Source organism: Muntiacus reevesi, chromosome 2 (genome assembly GCF_963930625.1).
Source record: "Muntiacus reevesi chromosome 2, mMunRee1.1, whole genome shotgun sequence".
NCBI classification, from domain to species: Eukaryota; Metazoa; Chordata; class Mammalia; order Artiodactyla; family Cervidae; genus Muntiacus; species Muntiacus reevesi.
In genome coordinates this window covers 246,656,094-246,683,119 of record NC_089250.1, presented here as the reverse complement: position 1 = coordinate 246,683,119, position 27,026 = coordinate 246,656,094, and the positions used below count along the sequence as shown (strand labels likewise).

General features: G+C 50.4%; 1 protein-coding gene across 5 annotated transcripts in view; it reads right to left on the bottom strand.

Annotated features, from left to right (window-relative positions):
• Positions 1-214: 214 nt before the first annotated feature.
• BEAN1 (brain expressed associated with NEDD4 1) overlaps positions 215-27,026 on the bottom strand; it is a 38,321-nt gene continuing 11,509 nt past the window's right edge. For 3 of the 5 annotated variants that reach the window (XM_065925455.1, XM_065925456.1, XM_065925457.1), the window contains 3 exons: positions 8,366-8,629; positions 3,572-3,722; positions 215-2,389 (listed from right to left, as the gene is read on the bottom strand). In XM_065925455.1, the coding sequence (XP_065781527.1) occupies positions 2,050-2,389; positions 3,572-3,722; positions 8,366-8,629 (755 nt within the window). In that variant the 3' untranslated portion in view covers positions 215-2,049. The remainder of the gene's footprint in view (positions 2,390-3,571; positions 3,723-8,365; positions 8,630-27,026) is intronic. The other 2 variants (XM_065925458.1, XM_065925460.1) reach the window with 1 other exon arrangement.

The window sequence follows — 27,026 nt, the reverse complement described above, 5'->3', positions numbered from 1 at the left end:
CCAAATATCCCTGTCCTAGAAGAATAACAAGGTTTCGGTGACTGCCGATTTTGAGAAAAGTAACATATTTTCAGTTTGCTGCTATTTAACCCTTTTCTTACAAGTGTCAGACGGTGCCAACCCCACCATGGGCTCCTTATTCAGGCTACTTCTTGCAACATTTTTTATTGATATATTTATTTTGAACACAGAAAAGATACATTGTTGCTTATTTAGCGCTTAATCCAGGGACAAGAAAAGCTGCTCCGCTCCATCCCTTCAACACTGATGAACATGGGGGGGTTTTTACCTTCCCCCCCAACCCTGGCACTCCCTAGGGTTGCAGAAGCAAGATGTGTTTCTTAAAAGAACCTCACCTCTGCAGTGCATTTTAAAGGCTATACAGTACAACAGACAAGAGATTATTTTTTTGCCTAGAAAACAGTACACCACAAAGGTGGACAAAACTGCGTGTAAACAAGATCCCTTCCCCGGGCAGAGTCAGGGGCTCCAGGATGCTACAGAACCTCTGGGTGAATTCCTTTCAGTTCTGCACCAGAAGAAATGCTATTTCTACAGAAAATAAGATTCACGATTGCCTTCCTCGCCACCTCTCTTCTTAAGAAAGGGATTACTAAATTGTCTTAGCCCTTTATTGGAGGAATGGAAATGTGGGGGAGAGGCTAGTTGGGGGTGCTGCAGTTTACGGAGGGGGTGGGAAGGGAAGCAGGGTAGGTTGGAGGACTGCCGCTGGTGATGCCGGCGGGGACGCTCTTCCCCGGCGCTGGGCTGCCACCCTCGTGCAAGCTGGATCTGCAGGCATCAACTCTGTTACCTGCGTGGTCTCTGATGGAAATTGCTGGGATTCAGGGGCCACGGTCTGAATCTGTCAACAACCAGGCCCACGTACCCCTTTCTGTGGTAGCCCCAGCAGCAAGGCTGAGATGCAACCACTGGTCCTCTCACGGTGGCACGGTGGGGCCCACATCCCCTTGAGTTCATCTGCTCCAGCACCATGGAGGACAGACCAGAAGGTGCTGGCTCCCAACTCCGAACCCTGAGCCCCCACCCAGAGGGACAGCACTGCTCCTGCGGTCTGTTTCCAGCCCACTCAAGCTTAGGCCATTAATGGTCGGCAGGGCATGTACCTAGTGAGGGGCTGCTCCTCTGCCTCAGCGCCTGTCCCCAGGCAGGCCCCACCCCGTCTTCTTTGAAGACCCTCAGTCCCAGGCAGTGGTTGGACAGACATGGGCACAGCCGTGACTCACTACCACCACCCCACCACCGCCACCGCACGCCCGCTGAGGGCCCTGTCCATCACTTGTGGCTTGGAGTGGGGGCTTTGGAGACAACTCCGCTAGCACCACCAGACGGAGGGTGGGCTGGGTTAGGGATGGGGCAGGGTGAGGCGAGGGTCTCCAGGTTGTGCCTGGGCCCCTAGTCCCGTGTCCCTCACCCTGTAAGTGGCAGGTGTTGTGGCTCTTCTGCCCCAGGGTGGGGACAGAGACAGTGTGGAGCTGAGCCTCACCAAGGCCTGTCCCGCCAACCGGGAGGACCAGTTGCCTCCTGGGGGTGGGGGGTGAGTTTGGGCAGGCAGCTGGCCTGGGACAGCTGAGCGGCTTCTAGGGGGCAGAGCCAGCGCTGGGGCCCAGCCTGCCCAGTGAGAGCAGGGCAGATGGCCTGGGGAGAGAGCAGAGTGAACCCCAGCCCCTTCTCTGCCTCCCTTCTCCCAGTACTGGCTCCAGGGGCATTGCTGGCAGGCTGGGGAGGAGACTGGAGTTCAGGAGAGCTTCGTCTGCAATGAAATTTTTGCAGGTGGGATTGTGTATCGGGGGGGGGGGGGGTAGGCCTGTGTGTGCACGCCTGCACACGTGAGGGGCATGTCTGGATGTGTGTGCGCACATGGGTGTGTCAGTGTGTGTCTGTCCAAGTTGTGTGTATATGTGTGCATGTGGGGGTGCCGTGTGAGCATCTGTGTGTGTGTGTGTGTGTGTGTGTGTACATGCCCCTGTGTGCCTGAAAGATGTGACTCAGCCCCGAGTGGCCAGCAGGACCTGAGTACCAGGTCACTCACATGATCCGCTCTGGGCCCAAGGCCGGGGCCTGGGTTGTGGCAGGTGAGCCCTGGCAGCTCTGCAGGCCTGGTTGTGGTCCAGGCAGTGGCAGCCGGCCTGATGGGGGGCTGGACCCACACACAGCCTCGTAAGGGGGCAGGGTGTCCATGGAGACAGTGCGGAGGCCACTCTGGCCCTGCGGCCTCTGCGCCTGCTGGTGTCTGCCGGGGCTGTGGCCACTGCCCGCATCCAGGGCGCCGTCCAGCTCGGGGCAGGAGTCGGTCAGTGAGTAGGGAGGCGGGGCATCCGTGGGGACGTACAGCTGAGTGGCGCCCGGCCCCACACACTCCTCGTAACTGCAAGAGAAGAAGCTCCCTCAGGCCCTGTGCAAGCTGGCCTCAGTGGCGGGTGGTGGGGTCTCCCCGCCAAGGGCTGGAGGCCTAGTAGTCACAGTGACAGGCTGCCCAGGAGTGAAGCAGGCCAGGCCTTGGTCCCACTGACTCCAGTGAGACCCCTCCACTCCCTGGGGAGGAGCACCAGGCACATCGAGGCCTGGATTCTGGCCCTGACTCAGCCCCGGTGTCCCTGTGAACATGTGTGAGCGAGTCACTGAATGCTGGGTCTTTGGTCTCAGAGCAGCAGCCACCACTGCCGAAGCATCTCCAGGTGGGGCTCCCAGTGTGGGGGAGCGCTGGTGGGGGCAGCCAGACACTCCTTGGTCTCAGGTCACCCCAAAGTGCTGGGTTGGGGAGGACTCCCTGGGGGCCTCTCTGAACCTGAAGCTGCAGGGCAGAAAATCACCCATCCTCTGGGAAAGTCCATCCCTCCCAGTGACCCTGGGGGTGGTGGTGGTAAAGAGTAAAAAGGTGATGGGGAGGATGGGACTGTGTGCAGGGCGCAAGGGGATCCCCAGGATGGGAAGTGCTGGTGTCCTGACTCCTCCTTCCAGGTCCTAAGTGGTGGTGAGGTGCCTGAGAGTGGCTGCCAGGACGGGACCCAGAAGAGAATCCCCCCATGACAGGGCCACCTGGTGGGCCATGAGCGCAACTGGAGACAGTGACACCTGTCCCAGTGGGTGTGATCTGGACTCAGGGACTCATACTAAGGGTGACAGAGGATGAGATGGCTGGATGGTATCACCGATGCAGTGCACATGAATTTCAGCAAACTCCGGGAGATAGTGAAGGACAGGGAAGCTTGGTGTGCTGTAGTCCATGGGGTCGCAAAGAATCGGACAGGACTAGGCAATTGAACAACAACAGCTAAGGGGCTCGGGCCTGGACCCTCCACCTCAGCTCCTCACCCAGGCTGAAGCAACTGAACGTTTCTTCTTTTCGCCTTTTGGAGTGTCCCGCGGTGACACCTGCGGAGTCACGCCCCTCACTTGGTCAGGAGGGTGAGGAGATGGCCACGCCCACTGAGCTATGTGTTCTGCGTTTGTACCATCTGGGGCGTTGCCAGTTCCCGTGGGGGCGGGGCTTCCTGCCCGGAGCCCCGCCGCCTCAGACCCTCCTACCGCCCCCGCGTGGCCTCCTTACCCGGGTGGAGAGTCTGGGTACAGCTCTCGGAGCACCGTGGCGTCCACGTCCCCATCAGAGCTAAGGTCCAAGGGCGGAGGCCAGTCCTCGGCGGGGCCGCAGGCGTACCGCATCCTGTGACTCGGGCGCCCGTATGTGTGCCCGTCTGACACTGCAGGGAATGGACGGACATTCGGCCTGGGTCTCAGGCGGGCGCCAGGGAGGGACCTCACGGGCCTGCCCGCGGCCACTGAGACTGTTCTCTCCATCTCACTATCTTGGCCCTCCCTCACCATGCGCAGCTGCCTTCATGCCCTCAGCGAGCCCCAGAATATGAGCGCCAGTGTCCTGCTGGGTGTCTGGGGGGTGGTCACAGAGAGGAAGCGGAGCTGGCCCGGCCCTGGCGGGGCTCCCAGGGTGCTGAGCAGCCTGTCCTGGGGACAGCCAGGTCGTGAGCAGCACATCTTGAGCTTTGATAGATGTCGTACCAGGGCTGTGGGAGCAGAGAAGGGCCCAACCCAGCCAGGACGTCAGGGAGGGCTTCCTGGAGGAAAGGCTCTCAGAACTGAATCTTGTCTAGAAATTAGTCAGGGGGAGAGGGGCAAGCCTGGCAGAGGGAACAGAACAGCGCAGGTCAAGGGCGGTGGGGGTGCGGGGAGATGGGAAAGAAGACTGTAGTGTCAACAGCATGCTTTGAGCTGTGGAGAAGGGCTGGGGCATGACAAATGGGGAGGAAGTGTCGGAGGATGAGGACTGCAGAGGTCTCTGGGGTTAGGTCTCCCTCCCTTTAGGTTTCCCAGGGAGAAAACGGGGCTTCTGTGATGAATCCCGGTGACTTTACAGACTACACTGTCTTCTGTTGTTGTTGTTTTTATCGCACAAGTACATCAAAGGCTCTTCAAATGTCCTGAAGCTGAGAAACATTTAACTGCTTGTGCAGCATTTACCAACAGAATCTTATTTTCTTAGACCTAGTAACACTGCTTAGGAAATGCCGGCGGAGTACAGTCTTTTCATTCTACATCTGGGGTTCAGAGAGGATCAGTGACTTGACAGAGGCCACACAGCAAATTACTGGTAGGGCCAGAGGGTGACTGGATGTCCTGGCTCCTAACCCTAGAAGCGCTCCACCTCCCAGTTTCCAACAGGTCCGGTAGAGGCTGTAGGGCAGTGGGAGCTGCAAAGTTGGCTGAGACACGAGGTCTCCGGACCGCCCTGGCCTCCCAGGTGGCCCCTCCCCTCAGAGGGTGGGGCCTGAAGTGGGCGGGGCTTGTCTGCTTTGGGTGCGACTGGCGACCTTTCTTGGAGGTCACCACCACTGTTGGGTTGCGCTTCTCATTCTATAGCCAGGAGCTCAGGGTCCTGTGGCTGGTAGAGTGTGCAGCTGTAATTCACGCATAGTCTGTACAACCCCGAAGACTGCTCCTTGCATTCCCCAAACTCTCTTTCCCACTCTTGACACAATGGTGAGTGGAAAAAATCTGGATACAAAACTCCATCTGTGGGTACAGTCCCAGGATTATCTACAGACATCACGAAGGCTCTCAGAAGAAAATATCCCAAACAGTGGCTCTGTTTGGAGGACAGGAACAGAACCCTTAATTTTTCATGTATTCTGTATTTTAAAGGTTTTCCACAGTGATCACACATTACGCTTCTGCTAGGAAAAAGGACTCCAATAATATGCTGAGAAGATGCTGAAATGAGATTTGTTTCCTTTTAGGTCACCAGCTGAAGAATGAGAATTTGGGGCAGAAGTTGGGGAAGAAACTGAGGAGAGAGGAAAACATGAAACAACTGGGTGAGGACAGAAGTGGCACAGTGGTTGGCCACTGGACTCCAGTGCTGGGTCCCATTCCCACCAGTCTTGGCGGGCGGGGCCCCATCCACTGTGTGTTGGGGTTGGGGGCAGCCAGGGCTGTCTGGACCTCAGGAAAGCTGAGGCTGTTTCCTGGTAGTCAGGCCTGAGAGCCGACTGGGTTGAACCATGCTGCTCTTTACCTCTCTCTTCCTGGGGTTACTTTCCTTGGCCCCTCCCCGCCCCCACAGGCTGAGCATCTTAGGGAAACTGAGGCCACCCTGAAGCATTCATCTAGCCCAGACCCCAGTCCTGAGATGACCCAGGTCAACCCCAGACATCCAGGTGGGCAAAGTTCTCAAGGAACAGCTGGAAAGAAACTCCACTCCCCCAATCTGAACTCCCCAAATTCCTTTCTCCTCTACCCTCCTTTTGTGTTTTCCTCATCAGCACACACCCAAATAGTCCAGAGAGACCCAAATCTCTCTCTTCCCTTATTTACCCAAGTTAAGGTATACCTCCGTTCATTACTCAGCCCCAGTCCAAGGTTAACAACCTTAGACAGGCTCCGAAGAGCAGGGCAGAGGAACTTGCATCCATAAGCTTCACTGTGCAGTAGCCTCAGGATCTTATTCACCCTCACAAGGGTTTGTGAGAGGGACACAGTGGGTGCCTCTTTCTTTCAGATGAAGAAACAGAGATGTGAAGTCACTCGCTCTAAACCTCCAGCAAGTAAGAGAGGGCCAGATCCATCCATTAAAGCTCAAACTCAAGATCTTTCCATCTTATGGAAAGAGAACAAATTTCTTTCTCTCTTCCTCTCCCTCTTCTTCCTTCTTTTCTTCCTCTTTTCTTCCCCAGTCTCTCTGCCTCATTCATTCATTCAGTCACTCCTTCATTCATTCTCAAACACTCATTGGCACCTCTCTCTGCACCTGACCAGCCTGCAGAAGGGTCCTGTGGGTAGACAGGGGAGGACGGACTCTGTCCCGAGGGCAGTGGGGAGCTGCTGAGTGGCACTGAGAGAGGCCACAGTTCAATCATGTTGCTTGTCCCATGGAGAATACCTTGGGGGTACCAGGCCAGTGGCTGGCAGGTGTGGGGGTTGCAGCATTAGTGAAGTGACCCCAAAGCAGGCTCTCTCAAGGGGAAGAGATAATGAAAATAGTTAACATTAACTGGGCACTTACTCATAAACCAGGCACTGTGCTATTTTAGACCTGACAATAACTTTGGGGAGGGTCCCCATGTACCCATTGTATAGATGACTCACAGAGTCGAGCGACTTTCCTGAGGTTGTTTGGTAAGAAGTGGAGATGAAGGCTGCTGTGGACCCTGCGTCTGAGGTGCCTCTAAGTCTGAGATGTAAGAGCCTCGGGGCATCGGGTGAGGAGGATGGGTGGGGCCTGGAGCTGGAGGGTGCGTGAGATGGAGCAGGGGTGGGTCCTCCTGAGAGAGGACCCAGGGCCCAGGGTGGGGCTCTGAGGAACCTTGAGATTCCTCTTCCCAGGAATCTACCAGCAAGTCTGAGAAGAAGCCACCAGAGCAATGGGAGAGAGCCTGGAGAGGCTGAGTCACTGCAGCCAGGGAGGGTGTCTGAAGGACAGAGGGTCCCCAGGGCCAGGAGGCTGGTGCTTGTTGGAGCTTGGTGACTCTTGGGTACCCTCTCCCCTGGCTTCTTTCCAAGCCTCCTGGCAGTCCCTGGTGTACCCCCTGAGGCCGGGGGATGGCATGGGGGCATCAGCACCTCCAGGCCTCCTGCTGAGGCCCCAAGAAGATGCCAAAGCCAGAGCTGAGAACAGCCGCGAGGGCAGGGAGGCGGGAGCCCCACAGCAGGGTCTCCACAGCGACGGGGCTGCGGGGCTGCAGTGAGTCAGCATCAGGCAGCAAAGGTCTGAGCCCAGACGCAGCCTGGCGACAGCCTGCTACCACCCCACTTGCTCCAAAGTCAGGGCTGGGGGCTTGCTCCGGTTACACTGGCCCCATAGCCCCACCACACCCTCAGGATGGACTAGCCTGCCCCGAGGCATCTCTCTCTCTCTCCTCAAGGCCAAGGTCGACCTCTGCACTCAATCTTGGAAATTCCCCTGGCCCTCTCTCTTGAGCTCTAAGTCCCAGGCTCAGGCTCAGGCACATTCAAGCCAGTCAACAAGTCCCTCTAGTTCCTGGTCTTTAAAATGGACTAGCGCGGCTCTCGCTGGGAAAGTGAGATGGGGTGGTGACTTCTTCTGCTGTGGAGCAGGTCCCCCTGGGCTAGGCCCGTGCTGGGCTGTGAGCTCAGTGCGAGGAGAGCTATGGCTGTCACTTATCAGAGCGCTGATGGGGGTGGGTGCGGTCCTCAGGAAGTCCTGGGAGTGGGAATCACCCCTGCCTGGGCGGGAGGGCGTGAGGAGCGGCAGAGGCTCTAAAAGGAAGAGGCATTTGTGCTAGGTCTGGAAGGACAAGCAGGCTTCTCTCAGATGGGGAGGTAATGGGGAGTGGCATTCTAGGCAGGGGAAGAGTGGTGTAGAGGGGCAGAGGAGGGAGGGAGCAGGAAGGAGGCGCCTTGGGTGGTGGAGCAGGAGGGGTAGAGGGCAAGGGTTGGGCTATGTGAGGTGGGTAGGCTGGACATCCTGGGCCTGACTGGCTCCATCCTGGGGTGGGAGAGGTCGAGGGTGGTACTGGGCTCCTTGTTGGGGATGGGCACGCTCTGGGCAGGAGCTTTGTGCTCCCCAAGGGTCAGGCTGGTGCTTCAAGGGCAGGAACAGGCAGGCCTGGTCTCACAGTGGCCGGGGCTGGGGAGAAGCCCTACACCCACCCTTTTGACCTTTAGCCTCACCCTTGGCAGACAGCTGGGCTTCCTATGCCACGGAGGCGTCACGCTGAGTGCCTCTGGGCTCTTCCTGACCACTCAGGACCTCTACGATGCAACCTGACCACCCTGTCCTGCCCATGGCAGACCCGCCACCTCCTTGCTGCTGCCTGGGTGACAATCGGACAGGGGGCCTTGGGGTGCCTGGGGACGGGTGGCAGCTCACCATAGCCCTGCTCGTACTCTCGATGGCGCCGGCGGCGGCGGCGATGGTGGCGATGGTGATGGCGGTGGTGGCGGCGGCGCTGGCGCTGGAGTCGGGCTTGCCTGTCCCTGCGGATGCTGCCCACGATGATGGTGATGCAGGACAGGATGATGACCACGCCTATGACGGCACTCGCCACCAGCACGGGAGAGATGAGCAGGTGGCTGTGCTCTGAACTCTCCGAGAACGTGGGGTAGAAGTAACTGGTGCGGTTGTATCGAGCTACTGTGGACAGAGAGAGACACTGAACAGGGTCAAAGATCCTGCCCCACACCTTCCTCCTCCCTCCCTGCTGCCCTGTGAGTGATTCCTCCCTCAGAGTGTGTGCGCATGTTAAGTGACTTCAGTCGTGTCCAACTCTTTGCGAGCCTACGGACCAGAGTCCACCAGGCTCCTCTGTCTGTGGGATTCTCCAGGTAGGAAACTGGAGTGGGTGGCTGTGCCCACCTCCAGGATATCTTCCCGACCCAGGGACCTAACCTGTGTCTGTTGAGTCTCCTGCATTGGCAGGCAGGCTTTTTACCAGTACTGCCACCTGGGAAGCCCTCATCCCTCAGTAATTGGAGGCTAATATGGCCCATGGACTTTATCCTGACTGCTTCTGCCAGAGAGGAGGGCAGTGCCTTGCCCACCATCCTGCCAAACCACCCTCCCCCCCCACCCCCCATCTACAGGAGCCTCTACTAGTGAGGGTTGACCTCTTCTCCTGTCCCCTGAAGCCTCTGCCCTGGGAGCTCAGCCAACTCACAGATAGAAAAAAGGAAGCCCAGAGAGGGCAGTGGACTTGGTCAAGGTCACACAGCAAATTAATAGCAGAGCTGAGGCTTGAACCCAAGGATCCAGTGCTAGACTAGGACTCTGCTCCACCAAGACATGAAGTTGGAAGGTCAGTGTGACTTTGCCAAGGTCTTGGGAATGGATGGAGGATACTCAGGCATTGGAGTTCGACGACAAACCATACTGGCCTTCAACACTGGTCTCCTGCTTTTGGGGTGAAACCTACCTGGGGGACACCACGGATATCAGGCGAGCCTGGGGCTGTGGGCAGTAACTGACCCAGACAAGTCAGGGGGCTGGGTCAGATCAGGGAAGATGTCTCAGAGAAGGTAAAGTTTGGAGGTATTCCAGGCAGGGGAAGAGCAAGGGCAAAGGTGCAGAGAGGTAAGAAGCGGCTTCTAGGAAGGGGTATAACATGGCAAGAGTATGAGAAGATGAAAGAACCTTCTCTAGGACCAACAGCTGGGTCCCTGAGAGCCCTATTAAAGGAAGCTTTTGGGAGCCATGATGGATTTGTGCTACCACAGTATAAGAGGATGGAGCCCTGGGGGCTCGAGCTCCAGGGAGGGGTTAGAATCAGCCAAGAGCATCCATGGGCCTCTGCCCAGGGAGAACCAGCACCTCATTAGTGAATCTGCATGACTGCCTCTTAATTCTTTCCCACTTAGCTGGGCTGGGGTGTGGATTTCGTCTTTAACAGATGTGTGGACTGATGCTCAGGACTGGTAAGTGACCAGCCCACGGTCACTGTGTTACTCTGTGGTCAAGTCAAGCAAGAACCCAGGCCCAAACTTCGAAGTCCAGAGCTCACTGCCCTCTGTGTCCCCGTCCCTGGCATGCTGATCCCACCTCCCCAGAGGGAGTGAGCTGCAGACACTTGGTGAGCCACAGGGGGAGGGCAAGCATTCCTGGGCCCTGTCCTGAAAGGGGTCCCCCTGTCTGCCCTCCCGGAGCCGAGATCCCAGTCCCTGTTCTGCATCGGTCATGTATGATCATACATGGTTTCCAGGACTTGTGCCTGCGTGCCCTCTGTGTCCTTAAGCTCAGCCCTGGGTCCGAGTTCACCAAAGGTGCCCAAGGCATGTACTGAATGGATGGCTCCAGCCTTAGACCAGATGAAGAAGTGACAGGGAGACCCTGAGCTGCCTCGGGGGAATGAGGTCTCTGTCTTGGGTGTGAATCAAGCAGGATGTGGATCGCTAACTCCTTGGGTAGCTGTAGGAGGGCTTTGTTCCCAGGTGAGGGCCTGGACTTAGGCAAATCAGAAGCTGGAAGCTCAGCTGTGGCCACCTGTCTCTTATCCCTTTCCAACACCATGTCCAAAAGCCTCTCCCACATTCAGCCCATGGCAGGGACAGGTAGGTGAAGCAGGAACTCGGAGTTGTTGCCTGAACTGTGAAGATGCCCTCCCAGCAGTTCTGCCCATGCTGGTAGCTCTTGAAGCCTACTGAATTCATTAGCCAGGGCTGATTTGAAAGTCTTACTTTCTGGGCCAGTATGTCATCCTAACCTGAGAACTAAGCCTTTGCTTGCTCAAGTTCATTGTAAGCTGCTCCCCTGCAGGTGCATTCACTGGGGAGAGGGAGAGACCCTTGGCTTTGGCTGGGCATGTAAGCTTCTTGACCCTGTGGTATGAGAATGTCAGGGTATGTGAATTTCTGGGATTCTTTGGGGGCCAAACACACACCACTGTTTTGAGAGCCCCTGCTATGTGTAGGCTCTGTTTAAAGAGCTCACTTCATCCCTGAAGCTATGTTCTCCCCATTTTAGAGGTGAGGATACTGAGGCTCAAAAATATTAAATGACCCACCACAGTCATATAGCCAGTATATGACTACTTGATAACCATTCTCTTTCTGTTTGGCCCAGGAGCCAGCCTCAGCATCCTTTCCATTTTTTTAAACATCGGTTTCAACATAGCACTTCACACAGTGATTACCTGGGTCATGAAACGAAGCTTGTGGCCATCACTCATCTAGTCCACAGTACTGCCACTCCTGAGCCAATGACCAGGCTTTGGCTTGGATTAGACCTGAACCCGTGGCCACTCTGCTACCATATTCTCTCTAATAAAGCACAAGCCAATTGGCCATCCAACCAATGTCACCATCTTCCCATCACCATGTGTCCGCTCCTCTTAGAAGCCAATGGCAGGACTTGGGAATGTCAGAGACAGGCAGTCCTCCTTGGAGAGCATAGGAGTGTACGGGGTCCACACTGCTCTTGACTGGTTCAGTATGTCCCAGCTGCTGGGATGGCTTGGGACACACTGGCCACCCCATGATCCAAGGCAGATGGGCTACTAAAAAGCTGGCCAAGGCAAGGTTGTGGGTGCCCAGAATAAAAACCTAGAGCAGGATATATGTGTGTGCATGCCCGCCCTGCTTAGCATGCAGTACCTTCTGCCAAGGTGCCAGTCCCATGGGGTCACCTTGAAGATGACTTGCCTGCCACCTGCTTCGCTGCTAAGGGGAGGCTCACCCTCTTGGCAGTGCTGGGCTCATTACCAGCCAGGCGTGGAGATGGCAACACCCGCGCCTGCATATGAAGCCAGTTTGGGCAGGCATCCGCCTGTATGGCTGGTGAGAAATTAATCTTCCAGTCACTGTGACCAGCAGAGGTAGGCGCTGCTTTAAATTATGAGGGAAATTCTTCCAATTTTCAAATGCAGGGGTCCACCTCATCAACAAGATAAAAATGACTGCAGAAAAATGACATGATGCTAATACGCCTTCCCATCCCTCTGCCTCCCTGTCCCCCATACCAGTTGCGACAAGGACAGAGAATGAGGCTAGCTTTGCCTCTAGCCTAGATTTTCTTCCTGAGTAGCCTCTACAAAGGTGCTGATGACCAAGAGGAAATAGTACCCTGAGATGTGGCCCTTCCGCCACACACCAGCATGACTAGCTAACTTCTGCTGAACACCTACTGTGTGTCCTGCACCATGCTTGGTACTTTTCATATACTATTTGATTTAATTCTTATGATGGCCCATTATGGGAACTCCAATTAACAGGTAGAGAAACTGGACCTCAGAAAGGTTAAGTGATTTGTCTAATGTCACACAGCCCACGAAGAGGGACCCAAGTCAGTGGGCAGCCAAAGCCCTGTGCTCATAGGCAAGATGCGAGGCTGTGGCTGACAGGCACTGTGGGACAGAACTCATATTTTCAGGATCTTGCTAAAGTGAAATTTTCCTCTCCCTAAAATGAAGCTTTGCTTCCTCCTGGCCACCTTATATGTAGCAACGTAGACCATGACCTAAGTCTTATTCAGGGTGAAAATATATCAACAGTTAAACATTGCATGTCATATTTAGCTAAACTAAGCGTTTAAACAGCTAAACATCCCTGGGTCAGGAAGATTCCCTGGAGAAGGAAATGGCAACCCACTCCAGTGTTCTTGCCTGGAAAATCCCATGGACAGGGAAGCCTGGTGGGCTACAGTTCATGGTGTCGCAGAGTCAGACACGACTGAGCACAAACATTGCTAAGTTTTGAGGGGCTGGCAGAGGCCCACTATTAGAGGATCTAGAAAGTCAAGAGACCATTCTTGGGTTTTCCCGGTTGTCCAGTAGTTAAGACTCCATGTTCCCAATGCAGGGGCCCAGAATCCATCCCTGGTCAGGAACTAGATCCCAGATAACACAACTAAAGATTCCATGTGCGGCAATTAAGACCAAGCACATATAAATTAAAGAAAAAGGCTGTCCTTTATCTCAGTGGCAAAGAGGAGACTTCGAGGGGCCTGGTCCAAGTGTTTTAGGGGGCGCCTTCTGGCTGAAGAAAGGGATAGTGTATGTGTATGTTAGTCGCTCAATCGTGGCTCTTTGCCACCTCTGCCCATGGAATTCTCCAGGAGAGTACTGGAGTGGGTTGCCATTTCCTTCTCCAAGGAATCTTCCCAAGAAAGGGATATACCATAAACACACGAAGGCTGCTGCCAGGCTCCAAGTGAGCGTGGAGCGAGGGTGGAGCGGTGCGTAGAGCGAAGGGCGTGCGTGGAACGTGAGAGGGAGAGCGTGGGGCGTGCGTGGCGTGCAGGTGGAGCGTGGGTGGAGCGTAGAACGTGAGTGGGCGAGCGTGGGGCGTGCGTGGCGGGCAGGTGGAGCGTGGTTGGAGCGTAGAACGTGAGTGGGCGAGCGTGGGGCGTGCGTGGAGTGTGGGACGTGGGTGGAGCGTGGCGGAGGCTGAGGCCCAGGCTCCCGGGCTGTGAGTGGAGGCCAGGCTCAACTGAAAGCTCTTGACAGTGAGCTGTTCCTGAGAGAGTTCTTCCATTGCGCCAAGCGGAAGTCCTGTGAGCACGCCGCAGACCCAGCCCTGGTGCTCTCCCCACTCTGCACATGGGGTCTTGAGGCCCCTGTCGGGGCTGGCATGGTGCCTGGGTCCGTGCGCTGCCGCCGGGCCAGGCAGAAGCCTGAGCTTGCGCCTGCGGACTTCTGCTCCAGGCTGCGACTGGGAACCACTGGTGAGTCAGGCCCTCAGTGACTCCGGGCCGGGGTTGGGGCCGGGTCTGGCGCTTGCCTCCTCTCTGTGTGAAACCCTAGCCGGTCCCATTTACAGGACACTGAATCTTGGTGGGCTGGTTTGTCCACCTGGTTTTGAGGCAGAGCTGGGATTTGAACCTGGATGTGTCCATAAACTAGTGGCCCAAGGCAGAGGCGGAGGTGGGAGAACTGGGCTACATTCCTGGTTCTGCCACTTACTGTCTGTGTGACCTTGGGCATGTTCTCTGCCCTCTCTGGACCTGCTGACTGTTTGTCTGAAAGATGTTTATTCTTGGGTCTTGAATCATTCTTCCTGAAGCAGTAGGGAGGAGGTGGGAGCCCGGTGAACGCAATGGGGGAGGCAGTGAGATCAGAAGATTGCTCTTGGCAGCCTGAAGCCACCTAGGATCACTGGCAAAGGAAGGGCACCGAGACACCGAAGGTGCTGAGCCACCGCCTTTAGTTCTCCAGGCCTGCCCATATCTTCAGAGATGCTGGCTGGAGGAAGAAGGGGGCCATGGACAGAGATCTGACTGACGGTCCCTGTCACAAAAAATTCTGAACACATTTGTCATGGGTCCACTTCTCTAAGTCTGGCCTCAGCAGTGCACCTCTTTCTCCATTGCTGAAGCCACCAGGGGGAGGCTGTGAAGTCACTGGAGAAAATCTGGGGAAGAGGATTTGGGCGCTGTTTTTTCTTTGCTCACCAATGGCTGGTCCCAGCCTCCCAGCTGGGACTAGGGTAGGGGACATGGCAGGGCAGGCTCATTACACTTGGGCGCTTCTGAGTCCTATCCCCTTCTTTTTTGGGGCAACTTCTCAGCCCACTTGGTGATACCTATTCTCTTGTCACCAGGAGACTGTGAGGGAGAGATGTTAGGGCATTGGGGGCAGGTCAGGAACATCCACACAGGGGCTGGGTCTTGCAGGATGAACCAGCAGAACAAGAGCAGTGGGGGGGGGGGGGGGGGGGGGGGAAGGAAGGGACCTGGGCAGGAGTACAGAAGGGTGAGGTTGCAAAAGAGCTCAGGAAAGGAGGAGGTGCTCCTGGGGTGAGGCTGTGGGATGTCACATGAACATTGGGATTATGAGGGTGAGGAAACGGCTGCTTAGTGTTTAGGATTCTTCTTACAATGGAAATGTATCTCTGCAAGATGTCAAGGCCCTGATGTGTTTTTCTTGGCTGTTTGGGACATTTCAAGTAGGGTAGGTTATAGTGGAAACTGAGGATTAGAATGTGAAGTCATCCACCTATTAATCACCCCCCCTGCCATTAATTCACTCAACCAACTGATTATCCACTCTCCCATGTATTTATGTACCTAGGCATCTACTCAGGATCCACTTGATCATCCATGCATCCATTCATATATTCAATCATCCATCCACCCACCAGTACTCACTAAGTGCTTCTGTGCCTGGATACATGCTAGGCACTAGAAACATGTATGTGAATCAGCTAAAATGAACCTCTCAAATACCCTGGTGCTCAGGGGAGAGTCTTGGTACATCATGGAGTTCTCTGCTCTCATGTTATGCAGAGTAGCCCTGCTTCCCTCTGTTTATACATCAGAGTTAATAGGAGAGTGCGCCACTGCCAAGTAGAAGACTTTTAGCCACTGCATTAAAATATAACTGGAAAAATAAAAGTGACCACCCACAGGCCCTTCATGATTCTATAAATATAAGATGAAAATGATTTCTTCCACTATTAAGATAGATTCTGCCACTTAAATAAACTCACCAAAATTAACTCACATGTACTTCTACATATCCAGACTCCATAGCTTACCATTCTGTCATTGTTCACTAAGGTTTTATCTCCAGTTTGGTGAACAGTTTATTTGTTGGCTGGAAAACTCACTGAAACAGTATCACAGACCACTTTTCCCTGTTTCTGCAGAGGAAGTGGTGAACTGGCTGACATTACAAAATCAAACCACAGCAGAATGAGACTTTCAACTTGAAGCCACACCACCAAGCTCCCATTTTCTTGCTAGAGTCATCGGTGGCCCAGAACTCATTTTCTCTACTCTTCCATCATCACCTAGAGTTGGCTTTTTGGCTGTTTTCCATGGAGGACACAGGCTTTTATAACACCAGCAGTCACTGTGCCTGCTTGATGTGTAGGAAATAGGGGAACTGTGTGGAGAAGCAGCTGGATGGGAGCTGGGGGCTGGCTTGGCCCATCCATCAGCTAGGGAATTAGCTATCACATCCCCATTTGCATTGTGCTGTGCTTAGTCGTGTCTGACTCTTTGCGACCCCATGGACTGTAGCTGGCCATGCTCCTCTCTCCATGGGATTCTCCAGGCAAAAATACTGGAGTGGGATGCCATTTCCCTCTCATTTGCATTATAAGCCTCAAAATCGTGGCTTCAGAAAATGACCATTTACTACAATGTGGTCTTTCCAGGAAGTTCATGAATAATTGATATATAAAGTGTTAAATTCATGAATGCTTCAAATTATCAACTGTCCCACAAGCTGGGCCAGCCTAGAGATGTGATTTTGGGCCCCAATGGCTGAGCCCCCACCCCAAGTACTATCATCCCTGGTTTTGTTCTGGCCCTTTGCTTTAGTGGGTTCTGATTCTGGAACATATCATGGGACTTTGTCTCCTGCTCCACAGTAGTTCCCTCAACTCCTAGAATTTACAAGGGCATGTGGGAAGCCACCAGGGCAGCAGTGTATTAAAAATAATACATTTTGAGGAGAAAAGACTTATTCCAGGAATGCAAGAATGGTTTAAGACCACGAAATCTATTAACGTAACATGTCACTTCAGTAGGTAGAATGAGAAAAACTACTAGACCAGGCAAAGATAGATACTTCTTGGCCACAGTAGATAAGAATGATCTCAAATGGCTGACACCATCACACTGAACCGTGGAGCTTTGGAGTAGTTTCTCAGCTACTCAGTGTGGTTCATGGAACGTAGTTTTCTAAAAACATGGAGTGTTTGTGGAGAAGTCTTGAATCCCCCCAGTCCCCAAGGTTGCTTTGTAGCCCTGAGCTGGGGCACCCCAGCCCCAGTCCTAATGCCTTTTATTCACTAGCATTCAGTGTCTGAGGTGAATGGCCCTAGTGTCCTCTGGGAGAAGGCTCACTCCTCAGTCATCTTCCTCAGGGCAGTGGTGGTGTGGGGGGAAACCCCAGAGCTCCTCCACCAAAGCTGACATGCATCTGGTCCTCGGATCTTGCCAAGTCAGAGTCCTGGGTTCAGATCTTGGCCCTACCTCTTGCAGGTGGTCTCTGGGCAGTTTACCCCTCTGAGCTTCTAGCACTTCAACTGCAAAGTGGGAACAGCAATTCTTTGAGTTAATTAAAGCACACTGCTTAGCAGGATGCTTGGAACACAGTAGGTGCTTGACAAACCTTAAAATCTTAACAAAACATTCCCTGGACATAGTACTAAATATGAAAGGCAAAACAGTAAAGCTTCAATAGGAAGGCACTATAGAACATCTTTATGACCTTGGATTTCTTAAACAGGATACAAAGGTATTAATACTGACTATGAAACAACGGGTAAGTTGTACTATATTAAAATAAAGATCTTTGGTGGGAGTTTGGGCTTCAGGGTGGGCAAGGGGCATGGGGACTGAGATGTGAACAGGATCAAGGACATGGCTAGAACAAGGGGAAGATTTTGAAAGAGTTTCTAAATAATTTGTAACTTGGCTGGGACACTGGCAAATGCTTCTCAAGGAGGAACCTGTCTGTGCAGGTGCCTGGAACCAGATAATAGATTCCAAGACATAGAAGGTTTCTCCTTCACATTCTTATGGGATCCTACATTTTTGCACAATTAGCTCCTTCACTCTAATAGTTCTTTGTGGCATAGTCAAGAGAGTAGCTATGCTATCACATATAGCAGTTCAATGTCAAACAATAGTAACTGAGTATGATGCAGCTTGTGATGATAGAGGAAAACTCATTTGGAAACCTTGGTCTCATGTTCAATGAGGGGACCTAAAACAGCCTTTCTTCAAGTAAGTGATAAGTAAAAAGCCCCACGGTATTCCTTTTCAGTTTGAAAAATGCAAGTCTTCGCAGCAGCTGACAGGAAATGTGCGATATTTACCCGGGCTGTCTTTTGATGATGACTCATATCGCCAGTGCCTTTGCTACCTCTGATTACCTTTGTTTCAGTATTAGTGTCACTTTAGTACTTCCAATCCTGTAAAGATTTTTGCAGCGGAAGTATAACTCTTGATTACCTACTAAACTTGGAAACAGTTTAGTTTCTTACCTACTAAACATGATCCTCATTCAGTTTTTATGATATGTTTTTGTGTTCTCCTTTCCTCTAAACCAAAGCCAGCGTTGAACAAAGGGATGATGCTGGGCATGTCTTTCTCCTCTTGTGTGTGTTCTATGGGCTTGCCTTCCCCATGGCTCTTGTAATAAGACTATGGTGTATAGCTGGGCCTTTCATTCTTGAGCACTTAAAAATAAATGCCACTGCAGGAGAAGTGCTGGCTGTGTTAGGATTGAGCAGAAATTGATTTTGAAATGATAGGTAAACATTTGTTAAATCAGACACTGAATTTCAGCCACTATGGTGATTGAACTATTTAGTTCAGTGTTTTTAATGCTCAGTATAATTCCTATTTTAAAAGAATTTAAGGAATACTCCATAGGTTTCTGAATATACAGACTCAGAAATTCCATACTGGCTGGGAATTTGATAGTCATGTTGTTCTAGATAATTGGATTTTACGCTTGGTAGATATGGCAGTGTGCTAGCATCGCTCAGGTGTAATTGATCATTGTGCTCTCTGGCAAGGATAACGTGAGAGCCGTGCCCCATTGCGACTGTTCTTATTGTTTAGAGAGTGTTGGTGACATACTGTGCAAGTATATAGCCGCATGTACTGTAATTGTCCTTAAACTGTTGGGATCATAGTCATTATTTTAGTGTTAGAGGTACTTTTGTATCTTGGAAAAAATAAGAAAAAATTTAAAAAGTTTTAAGTTATTTCACAAGCAGTCTCTTTAAATTTCATTTAACCTAACACCTAAAATTTCAATAATTGACAAAAACTCTTTAATAAGACTGCCATCCAACTTAAAAAGGTGCCCATCTTGGCTTTCACATTTATAAAAACGTATTCTTTGAAGTGCATCAACAGGATCCTCTGCTCCTAAGAAGTCCAAGAGGGTATCCCCTAACTGTATGCTCCATATCATTTTATTATCTGTAAATTTTAAAGTTAAATATGAATAAAGCAAACAGTTATATGTAAGACTTGATAAATACTCTCTGTATAAAAATTTGAGAATATCTTTGAATGCAAAGGCATGGTTATAAGAGTCAATAAAGCATCCAGGGACGTTCCTGGCGGTCCAGTGGCTGTGACTTTGCCTTCCAATGCTGGGGGTGCGGGTTTGATCCCTGTTTGGTGAGATAAGATCCCACATGCTTCTCAGCCAAAAACACTAAACATAAAACAGAAGGAATATAGTGACACATTCAATAAAGACTTTAAAAATGGCTCATGTTAAAAAAAATCTTAAAAAAATAAAGCAGTTCACAAAGAGGAAGAAGATTTTTGCAATAATATATCCAACACAGGTCTGGTATTCAGAATATATAAAGACCTCCTAGAAATTAATACTAAAAAGGCCCAATTGAAAAAAAGTGGGCAAAAGGCTTAAATAATCACTTCACAAAAGAGTATATCCAGGGTGCTAGTACACTGTACTTAATAACTAGAGAAACTCCAATGAAAACCACAAGGTGATATTTCTACTATTTTCCAGAATGGCTGAAGTGAAAAAATTCAGAGCAAGCACTGGTGAGGATGGAGGGCAACTAGAACTCTCATATATTGATTACAGGAGAGTGGACTGGTACTGCCCTTCTGGAAAACTGTTTTAGCCCTATCTATTAAAGTCAAACATATGGATGTCCTATAACCCGGAAATTCCACTCCTGGGCAGAATGAATCCTCCAACAGAAATGCATCAATATGTTCACCAGAAGCCACATACTAGAACAGTGCTGTCCAATATGATAGTCATTAGCCACATGTAGCTTTTTAAATTAATGAAAATTAAATTAAAAATTTAATTCCTCAAAATCGGAGATGATTCAAAGAAACCGAAAATGTCCCATGCTCCTAGATTGGAAGAAATAATATTATTAAAATGCCATAGTATCCAGAGCAATCTACAGATTTAGTATATTCCATACCAAAATAGCCATGATATTTTTTGTATAACTAGAACAAATAATCCTAATATTTTTATGGAACCACAAAAGACCCCAAATTGCCAAAACAGTTCTGAGGAAAAAGAACAAAGCTGGCAGCGCACACAGTACTATACATAAGGCAGATGACTGACAAGGACCTACTGTATAGCACAGGGAACTCTAGTTAGTGTTCTGGGATAATCTATATGAGAAGAGTCTAAAAAAAGAATGAATACATACGTATAAGTGAGTCACCCTACTGCACACTTGAAGGTAACAGGACACTGAGAATCAGCTATACTCCAGTAAATAAGAAAGAGCAAAGCTGGAAGCATAACTACCAAATCCAGACTATCCTCCAAAGTTATAGTAAGCAAAGTAGTGTGGTATTGGGACAGAAACAGATACATAGATCCATGAAACAGAATAGAGAACCTAGAAATAACCCCCCACACCTATGGTCAATTGATCTATGACAAAGGATGCAAGAATATACAATGGAGAAGAGACAGTCTCTTCAACAAGTGGTGCTGGGAAAACGACAGTTTCTGGTAAAACAATGAGATTAGAGCATTCCTTCACACTATATACAAAAATAAACTTTAAAAGGGTTTAAAGATCTAAAGGTAAGACCTGAAACCATAAAACTGCTGGCAGAGAACACAGGCAGAACACTTTCTGACATAAATTGTAGCAACATTTCCTTGGCCCAGTCTCCTAAAGCAAAAGAGATAAAAGCAAAAATAAACAAATGAGACCTAACTATACTTAAAAGCTTTTGTACAGCAAAAGAAGCCATCAACCAAACAAAAAAACAGCCTACAGAATGGGAGAAAACATTTGCAAATGATGAGACCAACAAGGGATTAATAATATAGCTCAATATAAAAAAACAATCGAAAAATGGTCAGAAGACTTGAATAGACATTTATCCAAAGAAGACATACAGCTGGCTAACAGGCACATGAAAAGGTGCTCCACATAGCTAATTATTAGAGAAATGCAAATCAAAACCACAATGAAGTATCACCTCATACTTGTCAGAATGGCTACCATCAAAAGGAAACACAAATAACTAATACTGGACAGGATTTGGAGAAAAGGGAACTCTAGTTCAGTGTTGGTGGGCATGTAAATTGGTGCAGGCACTGTAGAAAACAGTATGGAGAGTCCTTAAGAAACTACAAATAAAACTACCATATGATCCAGCAAAAAAACCACAAATAAAACTACCATATGATTCCATTTCAAGGTATATATCTGAAGAGAATGAAAACACTATAAGAGATCCATGCACCCCAAAGACCCCATGGACTGTAGAGTCCATGGGTATCTCTAGGCCAGAATAGCCTTTCCCTTCTCCAGGGGATCTTCCCAACCCAGGGATTGAACCCAGGTCTCCCACATTGGAGGCAGATTCTTTACCAGCGAGCCACAAGGGAAGCCCAAGAATACTGGAGTAGGTAGCCTATCCTTTCTTTCTCCAGTGAATCTTCCCAACCCAGTAGTTGAACCGGGATCTCTTGCATTGCAGGCGGATTCTTTCCTAAATGAGCTATCAGGGAAGCCCCCACAATGTTCATAGCAGCACTAGTCACTGTTACCAAGGTATGGAAGCAACCCAAGTGTCCATCAACAGACAATTGGATTAAAAAGGTGTGATTTTATATATATATATGTATGTATGTATGGAATGGAATACTGTTACGCTATAAAAAAGAATGAAATAATGCCACTTGTGGCAACATGGATTGGCCTAGAGAATATTAGAGAAATAAGACAAGGAAGGCAAATACTATATAAGATCACTTATATGCAGAATCTTAAAAGTGATACAAATGAATGTATATACAACATAGAAATAGACTCACAGATACAGAGAACAAACTTGTGGTTACCAAAGGGGAAAAGGAAGGAACAAATTAGGGATGTGGGATTAATAGATACAAACTACCATACATAAAATAGATAAGCAACAAGGATATACTGTATAACATAGGGAATTGTACCCATTATCTCGTAATAACCTATAATGGAGTATAATCTGAAAAAATACTGAATCAGTATGCCGTACACCTGAAACTAACTGTATTGTAAATCAGCTGTACTTCAGTTAAGGAATTTAGTCCTCACTTGCACTAGCTACATTTCAAGGGCTCAGTGGCTGCAAGTGGCTAGTGGCTATCACTGGGCAGTAAAGATATAGAACATTTTCATTATTGCAGAAAGCTCTGTTGGACAGCATTCTACTAGAACGTTCACTATTCATCACCCAACTCGGAAGAGTACTCAGATGTCCATTAAAGTAGAATGGATGAGTTATTTGTGTATATCAACACAATGGAATATTATACACTCCAACATGTCAGTGTACACACTGTGATGAGAATAAGTGATCTACAGTTATATGCAGTACTGTCATTGAATCTCATGACAGAATACTGAGCAAAGGAAGCCAGATCAAAAGAGAACATTCTGTGTGATTCCAAACATGTAAAGGTCAACACCTGGAAAAGCCAATTTATAGTGACAGATGTCAAGACAGTGGCTGAGCTGGGCATAGCGTAGGGCCTGGGAGAGCACGTGGCAGGAGTTGTAACTGCAGCTCATGATGTATTTCTTGATCTGAGTGTGCTGGGTTTGTGAAGGTTCAGCTGTACACTAATGATCTGTGCATATTTCTGTGTGTGTGTTTTATACAGTGGTGTGCTGGCAAACCGGCTTTCCAGGAAAAAGAAAAAAAATTCCTGATTTCTGGTGTTGTTTGCCAATTTCTACAGTGTAAAACTCCCATCATGATGGATTTCAGGCTGGCTACCAATGATTCAATGGGTCATTAATCCTGAATATTTAGCTACTCTTGTGAGCTGGTATTTCTCTACTACACAAACCAAAAAAAAAAAAAGAAAAAAAGAAAAAAACACCTAACCCTAGAGAATCCCCATAAAAGGGACTCCTCAGTTCAGTTCAGTTCTCACTTAAGATATTTAGAGGTCCTCCTGAAGACTTGCGGCCCAGAGAGCAAGGACTGAGAAGCCAAAAGGGGAAGGTTTTGTTGGCCTGACTGTCCACTGCCTCCATTTTAGACTGAGGGGGGACCAGGTTCTAACAACCTTTGTCCTTTTAAAAACTAGCTTGGTAAACCAGTCCTGGTATTACCATTCCTTAACTAGGATTATCTTAGGGGTGGACATGCAACTAAATTCTGGCCAGTAAGACATGAGGGTGGTATGCTGGGGAACTTCTGGGAAAAGTTGTGTCACTGCCTGGGTTAATGGTGGCCATCTCTCAATGCAGCAATCTTACAATGGCCATCTTACAGTGAAGCAAGAAGATGGAAAGAACCTGGCTCCTCGGTGATGTTCATCTCTGACCACTGAACCTGAAGCCCAACAGCTGCTCCATCTCAGGATTTCCCTCCCCATGTGGAAGTAAGGTCTAAATTTTTTTTTTTTTAAAGACATGGCGTGTTATCATAGTTATCCTCTTTTCGTTATCTTCCCTGAGAACAGAGGAGAGCAGGCTCCTCGTGGAAAGAGCACTTCATGTGGAGTCATGCTGGGAGCATCAACGTTTCAGCTGCAGACACGCCAGGTGACCTGGTTCAGTCCCCAGTATGCATCTCTCAGTTTCTGCATCTCTAGTGAGAGGCAGTTGCAGTTGAGTCCCTGGGTAAGTCCCATAGGGTCAGCAGAAGACCTCTTACATCCAGTCTAGAAGGTAGGGAGAACCCATTTGCTTGCATTGTCTCATTATGTGCCTGTGATGGGGTCTGGTGAAAGGCTGGCACCTGGCTAGCCCCTGATGAGAGCCTGTGAGATGAAGTACAGCCAAGTATGCCATGCTGTGTCTGTATACCCAGCTGGAAACAGAGAGGGAAGACCTGATCTCTCCTTGGAACAGTCTTGGGAGGACCCTGCAGGAAGACCTCCTCTCATTGTGGGATAGAGAAGCCAGAGGAGGAGGATAGAACAAACCCTGACTGACTGACTGTGTGCTCACTACACTCTCAGTCACCCTGAAAAGTGGGTCTCATGATCCCATTTCATAGCTGAATAACAGAGGCTTGGATGATTTAAATACATTCGCTTCAGTGGTTTTGGAGCCTGTGTCATTCAGCTCTTGCTGTTTTTACTGTAATCAGCTATATCTCTAGCCCTATTCCTAGGGGAGACAAGTATTATCCAGTGACTGAAGGGCCTGGTGGATGGGCAGAGGAAAGCTCTGGAATGACTTTTTCAAACAAGGCCTGGAGGTCACCTACAGATACGGAGTCCAGGTGGGAAGAGGGAGCAGCCCTTAGAAGCTGATGAAACCAGGGCTAATAGAGGACATGGTACTTTAAATGCAGAGAGAAGCAAACAGAAGGAACTCGAGGAGGTGAAAATGTATCAGGCTCTCAGAGGGACTAGTGTGGCCACTGCCCTGAGCTTGGGCCTGGAAGTTTCTGCTTGTAGATGCTGCCACCTCCAGTGGTCCCTGGGCCCACAGGGCATGTGACTTCTCTCTTGGGGCCTCTCTCTCCTGACTGGGAAGCATGCGGTCCTGCACACTTCTGGGGTGATGTCACAGAGGATGACCAGCCTTTCCTAATCACCCTAGGCACGCTTCCAGGTACAGGAGGGTAGCTAATGTAGTGTAGTCCTTGGCAGAGAAGTGGCAGTGTCCTTACTCATTCCTGTTTGCAGGTAAATCCTCCCCAGTGTACGTGGCTTTGGGGTGCTGTGGGTGACAACTCCAGGGATTACGCTTGCTTGGCAAGATTTCTAGATACAGAAACCAACTCAAGGCTCAGTCTCTAGATCCTTCCCTTTCCCACACTCCCAGGGTTATAGGCTGGCAGAGTAGGCTGGAGGGGGGCAAGAGGGTGGCAGAGAGGTCAGTTAGGAGGCCAGAACAGTGGTCCAGGTGATGACAATGGTGTCCTTGGTCCTGGGGCTTAGTGGTGGAAGTGGCAAGATGGAGTCAGATTTCAAAGTGAAACTGTTAGGATTTTCAGATTAATTGGTTTGGGGTAGAAGAGAAAGGAGAGCAGTAGAAACTCAGAAAGTTTGGGGCACAAAATCTCTACCAGATGGGAGTGCTCTGCAAAAGCTGGGGTACTGCTGCTGTTTAACAGTACGACATGAAGCACTCAAGCTGAGGCTGATGCCCTCTTGTCAAGGCTCTAATATTAATATAAAATGACTGTGCATTTGAAACTGAGATTAGCTGTCAGATGCCAAGCACTTGCTACAGTCAGACTCTGGGATCGACCAGAGAACTCAGAGGAGGGGTAGCCAGGATGTTCATGGGGCCACAGAGTGGACTCTCCATTCAATGGCTGGGGGTTCAGGAGCTAGCTCTCAAGTTCTTCCTTCTCTTGACAGTGAAATCTCTTCAGAGGTAATACAATAAGCAGAGCAGAAAACAGCAGTATCTGGTCCACACCCCAGGTTCATCTCCAGAGTCCCCATCTCTCTCCATTTTCGCCATTCTGTTGCCAAAGACTTGGGTCATGTTAAGCATTGCAGAGAGAGGGTGGTCAAAAGGATATGACTTTCAAGTTTCTCAAGCATCTTCTCAGTGCCTGGCACCAAGCTAGATTCTCCTTGTGACATATCAAATCTGGGCATCAAACCAAAAGGCTATTATGACTGTTTACATTTTACAGATGAGCAGATTGAGGTTTCTAGATGTGAAGAAACTTGCTCTAGATCTCACAGCTGGCAGGTGTCAATGCTATGTTGTCCTTGAACCCAAGCATTGTCGATCACATCACACAACTCTGAGGGAGGCCCAAGCCCACCCAGAGGCTTTTCTAGGCTATGATTCCTTCTGGCCTGCTGGCAGCCTGTGAACTTAGCAGAGACAAGCCCCATCCAATTCCTCTGTGGACCAGTGGTTGCTACCCTCTACTCTCAGCCCTGCTTCGCTGCATCCTCAGTCTCCCCTGAGGCCCCAAAGCCCCTCCTCCCCCCAGGTCTGTCCCTTGCGGCCACCCCCACTTCACACCACAGGAAGCTCTGTGGAGCTCCCATGTGCTCGTGGTAAAGAAGTAGTTACAGGAAGCATCTGTTCTTGAAGCCTGGATCCTGGGGAAATCCTGGGCTGCCCTGCCCAGCTGGGGCCAGATGGAGGAGGCTCCCACGCGTCCAGCCTCTCTGAGGAGCCGGGCTGGTCCTTCTTACTCAGTGCTTAAGGCTGGAAATGGCTCACAGGCCTGCACTTGCAGGGAGGAGACCAGATTTCCCTCCTGCAGCCTGCAGCCAAATCCCTCAGGGCTTCCGCTCTCCTGTTCTTGCCTCCTCTTCCTGCCTTAGTTTTTTTCATCTGCCTGACTGAGAAGGAGGGACATGGAGGTTTGTTGGGGCTCTCTCTGTGAGAGGCTGAGATGAACTAAGATCCTTGGGATGTAATAGGGGTTGGGGGAGCCCAGGATGTGGGCAGGGCCTGGGAGAAGTCGGCGCAGCCTGGTCTGATTGAGGGCTGCCCAGCTCCTGAGAGGCCAGTGGGTGGTCCCACTTCACCCAGTGTCCAAAGCTGTGGATGCCAGCCAGACCTGTGCCCACTGCCCTCCCCCAGGTTCACATTCCCTGTTGACACTCCCTGACTTCCCTGAACTCTTAACTTGAAGGAGCCAGGTCTTGCTAGGGAACCTTTGGTACTTGTTTTTCCTTCTGGGGACTTTCCTCTTTGCCCCTCTCAACTGGCAGGATGTAGGGGTGTGGAAACCCAGACAGGGACAAACTATGGTTCCTGTCCTAAGTTTTCCAGATTTTAATGGGCTTGGGCATCTTCACATATAAGATAATTTTGTGAGCTAAGATGGTTCAAGTGATTCCCTGTTAGGTGTCTAAATTCACAGAGCAGGAGAGGAGGTGCTAAAAAAGAGGGTGTGTGTCTGTGGCTGGATGATGAAGCCTGAGACTTCTGGCTTTGTCCCTCAGTGTTCCCAGGCCAGGTAAATCAGGGCATCAGGGACTCTTGTGGTTCTGCATCCCTCCTAGAAAACCACATGAGGGCCTCTCGTCTGTGAGCCCAGGAGGCCAACCACAAGCAGTCCGCTTCACTCCATTTGTTCACTTGTCTGGTTGTCTGGTTCCATGAATATCTACTGAGGCAGCAATTCCCAGGATGGGGTCTGAGGAGGGGGTTGGACTGGGGTGGGGGGGAAG